This window comes from Lonchura striata, chromosome 2, assembly GCF_050655825.1.
Source record: "Lonchura striata isolate lonStrDom1 chromosome 2, ASM5065582v1, whole genome shotgun sequence".
NCBI lineage: Eukaryota > Metazoa > Chordata > Aves > Passeriformes > Estrildidae > Lonchura > Lonchura striata.
Genome location: NC_140704.1, coordinates 39,135,921 through 39,151,248, shown reverse-complemented (window position 1 = coordinate 39,151,248; position 15,328 = coordinate 39,135,921). Strand labels below are relative to the sequence as shown.

At 41.6% G+C, this 15,328-nt stretch overlaps 2 protein-coding genes across 6 annotated transcripts in view; one reads left to right on the top strand and one right to left on the bottom strand.

Moving 5' to 3' along the window:
* The window catches only part of TOP2B (DNA topoisomerase II beta), a 58,698-nt gene extending 57,739 nt beyond the window's left edge, over nt 1-959 (top strand). For both annotated transcript variants that reach the window (XM_021538075.3, XM_021538074.4), the window contains exons 35-36: nt 164-261; nt 474-959. In XM_021538075.3, coding sequence (XP_021393750.1) covers nt 164-261; nt 474-635 — 260 coding nt within the window. In that variant the 3' untranslated portion in view covers nt 636-959. The remainder of the gene's footprint in view (nt 1-163; nt 262-473) is intronic.
* Nucleotides 960-1,020: 61 nt separating this feature from the next.
* RARB (retinoic acid receptor beta) overlaps nt 1,021-15,328 on the bottom strand; it is a 319,974-nt gene continuing 305,666 nt past the window's right edge. For 3 of the 4 annotated variants that reach the window (XM_021538079.4, XM_085573205.1, XM_021538081.4), the window contains 4 exons: nt 14,595-14,771; nt 7,031-7,235; nt 5,542-5,700; nt 1,021-2,441 (listed from right to left, as the gene is read on the bottom strand). In XM_021538079.4, coding sequence (XP_021393754.1) covers nt 2,245-2,441; nt 5,542-5,700; nt 7,031-7,235; nt 14,595-14,771 — 738 coding nt within the window. In that variant the 3' untranslated portion in view covers nt 1,021-2,244. The remainder of the gene's footprint in view (nt 2,442-5,541; nt 5,701-7,030; nt 7,236-14,594; nt 14,772-15,328) is intronic. The other variant, XM_031503873.3, reaches the window with a different exon arrangement.

Genomic DNA, 15,328 nt, shown 5'->3' with positions numbered 1-15,328 from the left:
ACCCTGTACTATACTGCTGTTGTGAAGAAGCTTGAGTAGTAAACTGGGTTTGAACTTAAAATGTGGACATACTAAAGTAACTTCACTAGGGGGTTTTTCAGTTTGATGGAGTTTATTTAAAAAAAAAAAAGGCAACAAAGTTAACTCATAATCTCTGACCTAGGCAAAGGCAGAGGGGCAAAGAAAAGGAAAGCATCTGGTTCAGAAAATGAAGGCGAATACAACCCTGGGAAGAAAACACCCAAGTCCACACCAAGCAAGGTCAGTTCCATTTATGCTCTCTTCTTTTTGTAAAAAGAACTTCACAAATTCCTTTACATAAAAATTAAGTTCTTATTATAATTTGCTAATATGGTATTGGGGGCTGAGATGTCATTAGCAATCAGATGCTAGAGAGGTTTTTATTTAATTCTGAATATTAAAATGGCAAATGTACGAAGCATCACAACTAATTTGTCTTCTCTTTTCTAAAGAAATCCAAGAAGTCTGCTTTTGACCAGGATTCTGATGTGGAAATCTTCCAGTCAGGCTTTGCCTCTGAAACTGCCCCAAAGCCACGGACAGGCCGGGCTAGAAAAGAAGTGAAATATTTTGCAGAGTCTGATGAAGATGATGATTTTGATATGTTTAATTAAGTGCCCAAAGAGCACAAAAATGTTTTCCAACAAGTATCTTGTGTTGTCCTTTTGTCCCCTCTGTTGCAAACTTTTGTACATTTGACTTATTTTATGTGATAATGTAATTGATGGTTTTTATTATTGTGTGTAGGCATTTTAACATTTTGTTCTTACACCTACAGTTTTATGCTCTTTTTTACTCATTGAAATGTCATGTATTTGTCTGACTGGCTTGTAGAGATGTTCTAGACAGCTGTGCTAAAGCACATTTTAATTGTCATGGTTGCAAACAGCAAACCTGCTTTTTGAAATGAAGTTTAAACATTAAAAAATGGAAAACTACTGTGAGTGTGTGTGTATATATGTGTAGAAAATTTGGGCTAGAGGGACTACTTCTACACAATTTTTAAAATAAATATATTTTATTCTTTGCCAGGAGACTCCATGGAAAAAGGTAAACAGTATATGAACATAGAAAGCATTGTTAAACAATCTCAATGTACAAACAGAGCCAGTGAAAGTACATCACAGACTTGCTAGAATATATAAAAAAAAATCCACTAGTGCTTTAAATGAAACCTAAGAAACTGACACTTTAAATCTGTTAACCATTCTACCACAGTTTTCACTCTGCTTCATGGTGATTTAACAAGGCCAAGAAGGCAGATTCTCTCCTTGTGTTTCTGGAAGTCCTAGCTGTACTTCCTTAGCACCTGGAAGGCTGGAAAGCCCAGCTGATTCCTGGCAGTTGATTCTTAAGGAAATACCCTGGACTCAGCGATTCAAAAGCTGTGAGTTTGCTGGTTATCATCCCATGAAGTTTCCCTAATGGCTTGTGAACAAGTAAACAAAAACATGGTAACACTGAAAAGTGTTTCTGCCTTGGAGGCTATAGCATTGCTGTCGAAATGGAGCAGGTAATTGTGGAGCTAGGTTACCAGCCAGCTAAGAAACCACTTCTTTAAACTTTAAAGTGACATTAACAGTGGAACAAATGACATCTGAATAACTGATCTGGCAGTTAATGCTGATACTGATACCTCTTCTGCTGGGGCAGTGACGTTTTGTATACTTTTTACAAGGAGGGAGATGCAAACTGAGGGCAGCAGGGACAAGTTTTCATATTTCAACTAAATCAGACGGTCCTTTCAACTTCCTTCTCTGGATGTGTACAGTAGTCCATGTCCTGTGGTTGATGTCTTGATCATTTTATGTATGAGAGACAAAAGGAAAGCACCAAACATCCAGTATGGAGAGTACAGCCATACATTTGTATGTACAAAGTCATCAGAAATGCAACCAGAATTTAAAGACTGAGATCTGTCTTGTCACCATGCAATATTGAGTGTTCAGAGAAGAAAACAGAAGCTTAACTTTTTTTTTGTTTTTTCATGAAATGGCTGATTTAGAGTTTCAAAAGTTTGCATTTTCTAGTTTAAGAGTTAAACAGCAAGGAGTATACATCGATACATATGAAAATTTCTTGGTCCTTGTTGAGTTTATCTATATATATATACATATATAGATATATATTAAGTCCAGAAACTAAGCAGCAGTAAAAATGTTTTCTTGCTTTTCATCCCTGTACATAAGGTATTAGGAATGTCTGAAGTAGCTGGAAAATGTCTTAGTCCACCATAGGGGATTGACTGACACTGCTGTTATCCACTGAACTAGGTGAGATACTGGGACTGTGTTCTGCAGTATTTCCATTTGAGGTTGGTGTCAGTGGTTCATGTCCTTCAGAGTTCTCCAACATTTCCTGAATAAGAGGTGGCATGGATCCAGGAATTTCCATTTTCAATGTAATAACACGTTCTGCACCTTTAAAAAGAAAAGACAAAATCCTTCCCATGAGCATGATTCATACAATTTCCTTTCTGTTAGCATTACAGGAGTAATTTCAGGATGTGTTTTGTTAATAGATTTGGCCTCTCCTGCTACACTTCTTGCACACAAAAGTGTGTGAGTGATCTGTTTCATGCAGTTCAAGAAGGAGTTAGGTGAATACTCCTTAACAAATTGATTCAAATCTATGACATAGCAACTGATATTTCAATACAAGTAAATCGGATGAGCTGCCTATTTTCAAAGGAGGGCCTAAAATGGTATTAAATTATACTGAAAAATGAAATTAGGCTGTGATCATGTCAATGTCTTTTTAAACTGGAATAACATTTAGTCTTTATACTGTACTGGTTCTGCAAAGAATGACAGAAATTCTGTCTGTATTAAATAGGTGAGGTAAATCCTGCAAGAGAACTGCAGTGGTCTAAGTCAAAATGTTTCCTTCTCATAGAGAAAACTGTGACATAAGATGCAGAATTTAACAAACAATTACTTTATAAATAACACATTCCAGCCAAAAGGTACTTCTCTGGGGGGCAAGCTGCCTTCTGTATTCTTCAGGCATCTTGTCTTGTGCTAATGAACCACCAAAGTGTGCAGGAGCCTTGAGAAGTGCTCAGCTCTGCCTTGGCTGAGACTGAGCTGGGCTTGTCATGAGTACCAGGCATTTGTTTGCAGAGGGGGCTCTGCAGGTGAGTGCACACAAAATTATTGCATCAGTCCTGACCACTCAGACTGGGAGCCCACAACAACTGGTTTAGGGAGGGAAAAAACCCAACACAAAGTCTCAGTGTGTGGTCAGCGGGTGGGGACACAGCACGCACACAGCAGCCAACTGACACTGGGCAGGCAGCCTGAGGGAACTGTGCATCAAGGAATTTACATCCATTAACCTCAGCATTCCTGTTGCTCAGGATTCCTGATCATAAAATTAGAGTTAAATTGAAGAGGAACCAGTGGTTTTTTAACAACAAGAACAAAAAAAAACAAAAAACAAAAAAAAAAAAAACCCAAAAAAAAAACCAAAACAAAAAAAAATTTTACAGAGAAAATAGTTTGGTTATTGAAAAACCATTCAAGAAGAGTGATGCTTTGGAAATACTCTGCTTAACCATATTGCTGCAGTAGGCATGCTGGAGAGAGCACTACACACCCCAAGCTGGAAGGGAGCATTTAAGTGTTTATGCCTTACATGAGGAGCATCAAAAAAATAATTTACAAAGGCAATGATTGACTTTCCAAGTGAATGCTGATTTAAGAGTCACTTAAATAACTGTAATGGAAAATAGATTAATGCAGAATGATGCTGAGAGGTTCTCCAAAACCCAATGATTGTCAGAGCTGTGCTGATGAACTCAATTTGGCCATGTTAAACACCTGCTTTCCACTGTTACGTCAGGTGCAGTGAAGTGTTTGTGTGGTCATTCAGTGCTGAGCCAGCAAAATTTTTCAGGTTTTGCAAATGTCTGACTTAATCAGGGGATAGGAGAACTTAGAAGATGAGAAGAACTCAGAATTGTCTTGCTTCAGTCCCACAAACACTTCACCCTTTAGTTACAATACCTCTAATGCCAAAGCAGACACTCTCAGTGTTTCAGATTAATGCTTTCTTTGGTGTTTGCTTTCGGGGATCAGGTACCATCCAAAGTCATTATCGTCTAACGTACATCTTTTAAAACGAAACTTAAGACATCCCCAGCCCTCCAGGACATCACCGTCCTTTGGTATGATTTAGTTCTACTATGAAACATTAATGATATAATTAGAGTTAAACGCTTGTGTCAGAATGAAAAGAAGCCTTTCTTGTGAATTGAATACAAGGAGTTGTGTTCTTGAGGAGCAGGAAGGCACTGGTAAAGAAGGAGGGAAGTGGAAATGGATTTCCCATGAGTACAAACACCAGAACAAAAGGGCTCCCCTAACTGCTTTTATAGCTCAATACTGCTCTAAGTTTATTTGGTAGATTCAGTTGGATGGAGCTTATTTTACTTTAGGGTAAAGTGCAAGCTTTAGATAACCTGGTAAAGTGGTTTCTTTTTAGGATACTTTTGCTTCTAGCTCTGGTGTTTTCCTTCCAAGTTGCTTCTTTTGATTCTAATCAATCCAATTAAATTGCTCACTTCTTTTTATAAAGATAGCTATAACTTAATATTTTAACTTGGATTTTATAGTGTTTGAAGTGGAGCAGTTAAGGTTTAAATTTAAACAAGCGTCTTTAGTTGAGTGAATTAACTGCTGGGGTTTTTTTTCCCCCCTGAGTCTTCCCCCAAACCATGTCAAACGAAATCAGTAATCTTCCCAAAAGCACAGATCCAACCTACACAGGTACCTGTACATACAAGCTCGTGTGCCTGCTCATCTATTGGGGTAGGAAATCTGTTGCTGAGTAAGCAGAGTAAGAAGGTGAAATTGCATTAGCCACCAGAAGAAACTGCATCAGCTACCATAAGAATAAGAATAGAGAAATACTCTATTTTTAGACTGGTACATTGGGGAACCTGTTCTGATCAAATGAAAGCATTCAGCTACCCCTGTGCTTTAGAGAAGAATGTGTGACAGTGCTTAGACTATGAATTGCACAGGATCAATCCAGCACATACAAGACTGCATAAAATGTTAAAACTGATCTGTGTTTTAGGTATGTTTAATTTGGATTAGAGGGGCTGAATCTCTAAAATGCTGGATCAAATCAGTTCTGAATCTCCAATACCTCAGACCATAGTTTAGGGGAATTTTGGTTGCACAAGTGTTTTCTGCAGTCTGTAACCAGACTTTTTTAAAAAGCCATTGGTGATACAAAGCATATGCTGATCTGACCCCCCCTTGTAAACATTAACAAAGGTTTTCCCTTGTCCTAAAATGACTAACAGAGACTTAATGCTAATTATTTGCTAAGCCACTTGCACCTACAACATGTTGGTTGCATGGAGAATGGAGCACCATGCATGTTTAAAGCAAAACCAATTTAAAGGCAGGAATTGCATAAAGAAGCTGGGAAGAACAACCCAGGTGTCTAGGCCAGTTCCTCTGAAATGCAACACTGCAACTCCTGCTGAGCTATTAGGAGAAACTGTACCTTTTGCACTGATGCTACGAAGATCCGTGATTTTCATTAAGATCTTTGGGAACATATGAGGCTTGTTGGGTCGTCTCTTTCGGATATAAATTTTCAGTGCTTCAAGCAAGGGTTCCTGAAGCTTATCCACTTTCATTGGTTCTTCAAGGTCCTGGCGATCTGTAGAAAAGTAGCATATCACTCATATGATTTTAAGTATTTATTTTTTAAAATAAACTCCACAGAATCCCCTCCATGTTCTAGATTAAAACTCCATGAATTTTGTTCTTCGCTAAATAATGCACACTCTGTAGTGAGCATTCCATAGGAAGAGGATAAACCACAACTTCCTGAAACTTGGATTATTTTTTTTTCCTTGATGACTGGAAAGGTTTGTCATGTGGGTGGTCAAGAATTACCAGTTTGCTCTTGCACCTCCCTCTTCAAGGGGAAAACACCTTGCTGCAAACAATATTTTGGAATTAATTTTATATATGTCACTGATAGGCAACCCAGGTACTCCTAGAGGTTACAGCTATTTTTTGTTACTAGTACAGTAAAATGAGTTACCATCAGGGATCAGCAGATGGCAGTGCTGGCTTGAATGACAACAAATGCCACCCCTCTGCACCAGGACACAGGAGTCAAGTATCACTGACATCTAGGAGCCCATCAATGCTTTTAATGGGTTAGGATTAGAGACACATAAAATCGGAGTGATTTTGTACTAAAGGGCCACTGCCAACAAAGACTGACTCTTGTGTTTCAAACACTCACTTGTAGCACCCACTGTGTGTTTCAGCATGGCCCAGCTAGACAAGGTGTATTTCTATTGCTAACACAGATTTTGTCAAGCAGGAGAGAGACCAAGTGATTAAATCAACAGAAATTTACAGATTATTTTGGAAATTATCTGAGACTTCACTTTTTGTATTTTAAGCCTATGATTTTAATTTACAATCACCCTTTCGAGTTCCCTTCAGCCCCAGTTTGGAAGTATAACACATTTTTTTGCTGAAGAAAGTTATAACCAATGGCTTCCATGTGACTGAAACCAATGCAGATGCACACAATTATATTTATGAGTAAAAGCTGTGTAATTGGGCATGTTGCTGTAAGAAAGCTCACTCATGCAGGTACCCGTACACTGCTGGCAAAAATGCAGCAGGACCTGATCTCCAGAGGTCCCTTCCAACTCCTGCCATTCTGTATTTCAACGCCCTTTATCAGACAAACAATAGGACTGGTTGCTTGACAGAATGACTTCAGTAATTTTTTTCAATAAAAATAATAAATTTTTTTTCTATAAAAATAATAAAACCAGTAACTATCACCAGTGCAAAACAAACCTTTAGCATTAAGTAGCTTATATAATACATATAATAATGTTACAAATATATATATATTTATAAGATGTTTAAGTAAAGGAAAGGAGAACAAGTAGAACATAAATGAAGACATTATCATGTCTGTCCTTTTGAAATGCATTAGAGTTCATGCAGTACGGTACCTCCACAGATTAGGCAGATGGCACTAAGGAGACCTGTTTCTGTGTCATCCATTTCCAAAGGCAGGAGCTGGTTGGCAAATGTGAACACGAGATCAGTCAGCGGGCCAAATCCGGCATTGTGCATCTGAGTTCGGTTTAGGGTAAGGCCATCTGAAAAGGTCATGGTGTCTTGTTCTGGTGTGTATCTTGTGCAAATTCTAAGGATCTGTGGAAAAAAAAGAAAAAATGGAATCTGAAGAATTTGATCAATGAGAGGTTTGCGGCATTTTCTCGGAGCAGTGAATGACTGTGTAACTTTTGTACTTGTCTGTGTCAGAACAATCTGAAAACAAACTCCAGTTTAGAACTGCAGTTCTAGCCACACAAAAACTCTCAGATACAACACAGATGTATTCTATTGATTATGCGTATTCCTTGTAACACAAACCCAAGGACAGAAATTTCCCCCTAGTTATGAAATAACCAAAACTTTGGAGCAACTCTTACCACTTAGGTCATCAACATTACAGTGATATCCACAAATCAGTTCTTTCATTACTCTGCCATCTGCATTTAACTATAAAATGTGATTTGATGAACTGCTGATATCCAAAAAGATCCTAAGAGCATCTCACTTCTTTAACAAAGGCATATCTCACTGCTATTGAGATTGCTTTTGCACTGCAGCACTTCCCTCAGTTGTATCTTTGACAAGGACAGTGTTGGTCTGTGGAAGCTTGTGGGAGTGAGTGTGGACAGCTGTGAGCTGCTGAAGAGGCAGAATTTTGGGCTGCCTTCCCCTCTTCTGCAAGGGCAGACAGGCAAACACTGCTATGGGGACAAAGCCCTCCATCTCCCCAGCAGCTGCAGGTAGGGTTTCATTGGAGCACTGCTTGCTTTGTCAGCCTGGGAGCTCACACCCAGCGGAACATCAAACTTTGCACCTCCAAACAGCAGCACACACAACTACTGGCAGCCTGGTCAGTGGTCTGAGAAGTTGGCCCAGCTTTTCTTCTTTTCTGGTGGTTGTTACTTCTGTGTGCTGTAACACCAAACCTCCTCACCAGCCGCTTGGCTCCCAGCCTTCCTGCAGGCTCTGGTGCTTCCCCCTGCGGAGCCCCAGGGGTGGCAGACCCTGCCTGCCTGGTGCAAAGCTGCTGACAGCGTCGCTCATTCCCGTGCACGCCCAGGCACTGTTGGCTTTGGCAAGTTTGCCTGTTTGCCGACAGCCACCCAGTGCTGACCCCAGATGAAAGAGCCTTCGAGGGGAGGACAGGGATTCACACCTCTAGCTGGACACGGAGGAATGCAAAACACATGAATAAAACACCGAGGATGCTCTCTCTACATTTTGTTAGTAAATGCCTCTGGGGTAAGGGCAGCGAAGAGTGCTGCTGTCACAGCAGAGGTGGCAGCACGGCCAGAGAGGGAGCGTGTGCGCTTCCACCTCTCAGAGCACACCCAGGATGTGTGCTGTGATTTGTGGCACAGGATCATCTGTGCAGCTGCAATTAATGAACACGGCCGTAAGGACTAAATAGAAGAGGCGTCCATCATGTTGGCATATTTCTGTTATATATATCAGTGCTTAATGTTTAAAATAATCAGAGGTGGGAGAGGGCTTATGCCAAAACTAAACTGAACTGAAACCCTGTCAAAGTCAGGCTGATTAGCTGAGCTAAGACTACAGCTGTGTTTTTTCAGGGCTTGACTATATTTATTTCCCATCCTACTTGGTTTTAAAGATACAAATAAAAAGATTTACATTAATATAAGAGAGCACTGGGAGAATTTAATTACTACTATAGCTTCTGAGGCTCTGAGTCAGAGGCCTCAGCACATGGCACCTGACCAGTCTGGGCTTGGTTTTCCCACTTTCATCTTTGCCTGGCAACACTGCTCCAAATAAACAAATAAACAGGGAGGGGAATGAGGAGAACACAGTCTGTAAGACACTTATAGGGAAGCTTTTATTTCTCTTCTTCAGTTCCTTGAAAGAAGAAACTTGGTAAGAAACTTAATAGGGTGTATTTCTTCAACTATTTTCTGTCTCGGTAATAATCTTATCTCACATTCTGGGTATACATTGAAGCAGTGAAACTTTGTGTGGTTGGACAGGCATGTATGGCATTGTTGCCTTACCCCCAAATTAGAGTAACTTCTTGAAATTACTTAAATCAATTACCAAGAGACTCACAAATACAAACACACAGCACATAACTTCCTCAGTGACCACAAATTTTCATAATATATGCCATCGTAAAAGGCTGCTGGTTGCTAGGTTTTATATAGTAGCCAATGTATTGTTCAGGATCATTAGAAAAAATTAACATTATAAAGCACAGCACCCTGTAAGTAAGAGGCACCATCTTTACCACATTTGGAACTGCCAGTAACCACTGGCCATGCTCTTCCCTGAAGTTCACAGTGGGTTGCTCTTTTAAATTATCATAAGATTGTATAGAAAGGAGAAGAAATCTGGAGAATATCCAGTGTTCAAGAAAACAAAGGTTCCAAAGCTACATATTTAGTGTGACACCCAAGAGCTGATGGTTCACTTCTCTAATGGCATGCAAAAGGAATTGGAGTGCAGTTTGTCCCACCTGAGGCCTGCGTAGACAGTAGCTGCCTTCCAGTAAGGCTGCATGGCTGAAGAAGACGAGGTATCCAGCTTTGGGAGGAACAAGGCTTTGTACTTCTTACCTGGTTTGCTTTTCCCTTAGCTCAGCTAGGGAGAAAGGCAGCCCCTTTGACTCCAGTGCTATTTCAATTGGTAAGCCTTAGCAAGGAGAGTTCCTCCCTCCACAGCCTCAGGACTCCCTTCCCAACAAATCAGCAGAGCAGGACTGGGAGCTTAATTGGGCAATGCCGTGGTGTATTCCCCAGGCTGCCTGCAGCTTCCCTGGCAGCTGTCCAAGCAGGGCTGGCAGATATGGATCCCCCAGATCCTCCCTCGGAGGCTAGGTCTGGACACCAGCTGTCACAGAGCTCCTGCCCAGAGGGACTGGGGTGCCCTGGAGTGATCTTCCCAACAGCCCAGAGGCTGAACACACACCTGCCACCACATGCCAGGCTGCTGGCTGCTGGCTCCCTCGCAGCAAAGCTCTCTGTGCTTGTTCCCCAGTGCCACAAGCCCCACTGTGTTTGGGGGTGCATGATAGGAGTGCTCAGCAGAGACCCCAGGGCTAAAACAGAGGAAGAACTTCCAGGCTGGATCCTTATTGGGAACAAATTTGGGTGAGGTTACTCAGCCTCAAGCCAGCCCCTGAAAGGGGCATGCACAGAAAGGGACCTGCAGGGGCCCTGCAACATTTATAATTAAAACATAAAGTCGTGTGGGATTGAGCTAGTTCCAGGCTTTGGCAGCAAGGAGGACAGGTTTTTGTTGAAGGCAGCCTTTAGCCTTTGTACCCCAAGTGCTGCACCAGCCGTCAACTGGAGGAGCCTGCAGTGGCTCCGCTGGGCACGGGCACAGCTGAAGATCAACTATGTGTTTTCAGCAGTGCACTTAACTTGACTGCAGCAATCAGGTCTCAGGTTTCCTCTGCATTCCTTTGACATTATCCCACAACACGCTGTTATTAAACTCCAAGACAGATCATTTGAAATGGGTGTTCTTTTTTTTTTTTTTCCCTTTTTTTTTTTTTTTTTTTTTTTTTTTTTTTTTTTTAATTTCTGTCCTTCATCAGGGTCTGTGAAACGCCATGGATATTGCTGATTGTTGCTAAACCATTCTTGGGCAAATTTCCAGTGTCAAAGTAAAGCTGATTTCAAGCTCATATTCACTGAAGAACATATGGGAAACATCAGCACTTCAAAATAAGAAATCACGGTATCTTTCTCCATTTTAAACTGAACTCCCAATGTCCTCAATGTTGTTTAGATTTTGCAACCAAGCCAAGTATTTTAGTTGTCACTCTGCTCTTAAATGCCACTTGCAGCCATAAATAAAGTTTTCCCTCATTATTAAAGGGCCCTTTCTTTTAAGGAATATTTATATATTAAAGCATTAGGGATTCTTATGAGCCTGTCATAAAGTGCAAAGCAAAAACCCTACCAGAGGCACAAAACCAAAGTCAGACAGAAAGTTGCATTTATGGCATTGTTGCTACCACAGAATTGTTACTTATTTTAAACAGATTAGGTAGGGCAAGGTGGGCCTATTTTTTAAGAAATCCTAAACACTAGCTGCCTCAGCTGGCTGGGCCAGTTCCTTGAGAGGACAAACCCGGGCAGGTGACTCTGATGCAATGATGCCTCATGGTGCTGCCAAACCCCAGCAGCACAGCTTGTCCTGCACACACAAATTCCTGCCTGGCATTAACGCACAGGGGCTTACAACAGAAAGCAAATATTACATCATTAAGGATTAGCATTTAAGGACTTCTCAAGTTTTTATCCATTGGATTTAAGATAGACTGGACTCTGGATTCTTTCCACATTTGTCTTGCCAGAACTCAGTGAGGCTGGGGATGCTTGGCTGCTGCTGGTCCAGAGTACCAGCAGGCAGAAGCACTCACTTTTACAAGGGTTATTGACTGAATTTTAGTAATATTTATCCCTAAAACTTTTGGCACCAGACAACATATAAATTCCACAATCTTAATTTGGCACCTCAAGCTGCCTCAGGAAGCTTGATGTTTTTTCCCTTCCAGAGTTAGTGTTTGTTTGTACATAAAACAATTCTTTGGCCCATGCCCATTGGAGTTTACTGAGCTCCTGGCACAATTTCCTTTGTCAGCCTGTTTAAGAGGGGCTTAAGCATCCACAGCCACAGACCTTGGCAGGGTCTATAAATGCTTAAGACTCTCCACAGCTGGAGCTGAAGGGCAGCTGGGCAGTGAAGGGGTCCTGCTGGCAGGAAAGCCTGGCCACCCTACCTGGGAGCCCCATGCTGCTCCTCCCATGTGCTGCAGCTCTGGGAACACATCCAGGGCATGGCAGAGCAGCAGGATCATGAGGGCACTCTGCTGAGGCTGATGGCCTTGCTCAGCAGAGCTCACACAGCAGCCACTGGGTGCTTGGTGCAGCAGGAGGAGCAACAGTGCTCGCTCTGCATCTTAAGGCACAACAAAATGAAACACTCATAACTAGGAAAACTGGCTTGTTGAGGGAGGGGGGGATATGTGCTACTAAAACTACTTCAGTACTGATGTTCAGCTTAAATAAAGATAGAGAGAGGCACTGCAATTCCGATTATGTGCAGGTGATGCTGGTTTAATGGATACAGCATTTCACAGGCAGTGCGCACACTACACATTACTGTGTCATGGTAATTATCCCATTTTCTTTTTAAGCAGCACATAAAATAGTCACATAAAGTTTGTGTAAATGTCACACAGGAAAGTTAGGACTATTAGCTGTGCCATATCTGTTCCTGGGTTTGGAAAAGCCTCAGCTCCTCCCAGCTGCAGGCTCCTATGGTGTTTGCTATGCCCTGCTCACATAGCAGAGAAGGATATGTCACCTTCTCTGGCTTTGTGAAAAATAAAAAACAGAATGAGCAGGTGATCTGGAATGACAGGCCTCAATGAAGTTTATAACTAGAGCTTGAAGGTTGCCAATGGCCACAAAGTAAAAGTGGTGAATCGTATCAAAGAATCAATGTTTCTATCCATTAATTAGTTGAAATAAAGTCACCACTTACCACCTGCTTCATTCTCTTTTTCTAAACTGACAAGTAGGCTTTTATTTACTCACTTTAATGAAAGTGTGTTTATCGAGGCACTTCAGATAAAACCCCTACCAAAAAGTGTCCCCCTCAATTTTTGAGCCAGTGCTGGCAGTGGCAGCACTGAGTGGAGCTGCTGCAGAGATGCTGTGCAACAGGGGTTGTGCATGTTCCCAGGGCAAGCTGCCACTGCCCACCCCAGCAAAGAGCATCAGGAGCATGCAGGATTACAGAATTAGGGTATTTGTTATCCAGCACCTATGGAGCCAGGGCATGGCCCAAACAAACAGGGTGGCAGCTTAAGTGCTGAAGTTTTAGGGTAGAAGGTTTGGATGAGCAAGTTCTTGCCATATCCTGGCTCCTCCCCACCCTTTTTATGTAGTTTCTGTATTAGCTATTTGTTACGGGTTACAGCAGCACGGCACAAAGCAGTTCCCATCCCCTGCTGCTGGCAGAACACACTCAAGGCAACGCTGCAGGTTTTTGATCACCATCTGCCTCTCGTGTAAGGGGAACGTAACAGAATCTGATCAGGACAGAGCTGGTGATGACAGGCGTGCAATCGGTAACGAATGGCCCTGCCCCACGGAGGGACACTCTCAGTAACAATGAGATGGCTGAGTCTGAATGGGTGCCTGGATTAAGGGAACAACAAGAGGTGACTCTCAAGCATGGCAGGGCAACCTCAACCTTCCCTTTTTCTATAGGCCAAAGAATGATACCCCTTCCCCTCTCCTACCCCTCTTCCTCCTTCATCAATGTCCTCTTGATGCGATTCTTCCAAACAGCTTTTGACAAAACAAGAGGAAAAGGTCACAGCAGTTAACGTCCTCCTCAACATGATCCTGTTTGAAGCAATGCACTTTTAGAAATTCCAAGATTAATTACTTCAACTTCAGCTTCCCTAGTTTAAACTCCTGTGTCATGACAAAAAATATCTCTACAGTAGCCATCTTACAAGATGCTTCTAGACTGGCCCAGCTTGGCTCAATGAGGACATGAAGGTTTGTGCTCAGAATGAAACATTTAAAATATGTTTACATTGAACATACTCTTTTACTGCAAGTTATTACTACTACCAGTAGTACGAAGCATATTTGCCACTAAAAGCCTGAAGACCTCTAAGGTCTTGATAAAGAAATGCTGAGATCCCAGAGGGCTCCTCTGAAGGTCAGCATGACAGAAACAACTGGAGACAAAGGGAGGGAAGACAGCTTTGCCTTGACCTAGTGGCAAAGGTCTGGGGAAAAACTCCCAGCCCATCTGCACAGTTCTGCCCTGCAGGTTGTATGTTTGCCTGTTTAAAATTAAATTACATTTAGCCAAAACCTGTACTGAGGTTTACATCAGCCACTTCCACCTGCAGCACTGGAGAAAGCAGGGGGATATGAGTGCCAGAGGTTTGCATATGACACGCTCCAGGAACACCAGCTTCCCCTCTAAAACCTTAAAAACAATAATTCTGAATACTTGTGTCTTATTCCCTAAATTCTTTCATGATGACAGGTATAGCACATTCCTAAACCATTATACACTGGACTGTCTCTCTAGGTATCCTTTATGCACAGGATTATGCAGAGGGAGGAGGAAGGATGAAGGAAGGAGAAACAGGTCTCTCTTCAGTGTTAACAGTAAAGAAAATTTTACGAAGTTACACATGCCACAATACCAAAATGTGTTTTACTGAAACCCAGAAAGTGTAAGGACTTATTTTGAGAAGTATGCTCATCCCCCAAAACACACCTCTGTAGGTGTGCTGGAGTAATCTTCTGACCACACCAGACTACCCAGTAAGTTCAATTTTACAACAATAAGGTCAGGGCCATATTTCCCCCCACCTCTTCCTGTCAATTACAGTAAAAAGAAGAATAGAAAACACATTAGTAGGAGAACAATGATGTTAAAAATACATACCAGTATATCCAGGCAGGCTGCTTTCAGTAGAGTTATTTGGTCTGCAATGGTCAAACTCGTAAAGCCTGGCAATCGCTTTGCAAATTCCACTATTTTAATAATGCACTTTGTCGCAAGTTCACTGAATTTGTCCCAAAGCCCAAGGTCCAGTCGAACTCGATGATCTGCGCTGGAGTTCTGGAAAGACAGACAGAAGGCACCATAAATCAACAACATCCCTTTCAGCAAATGGTTTTCAAGGGAAGGAAAAAACAACCACGTTTTTCTTCCAGAAGTACTTTCTATTAACATTCCAAGCATTTTCTGCAGCTTGCTGTTGGGATGATGCTGGTTTTAAACTTGGATTAATCGCCTGAAAATTCCTTGGATACTTCTCTGTTACTTATGATTGCAGAGGCCATCTGTACAAGGAATACAAATGAACTTAAACATTTCCAAATGCCACCCTCATTAGTCTTCCTTGCCATTATATAATAAGTGCATTGAGAAAGACAATTTACAGTTGTACCCCAGAAAATATAAATGAATAGTGGAACAAGAATATTGGGTCCTCCTCTGGAAAAAGCAGCACAATATTTGAAACATAGTTTCACATACTTAAGGTCTTAGAAAATTGGTTCTGCTTAATTTCTCTGCTCTGTGGCTCTGCCACAGCTTTCCAAAGCTACACTCTCCCATGACTTACAGAGCATTTATTTACATGATGTTAAGGAAAATCCCATGTGCCTTGATGA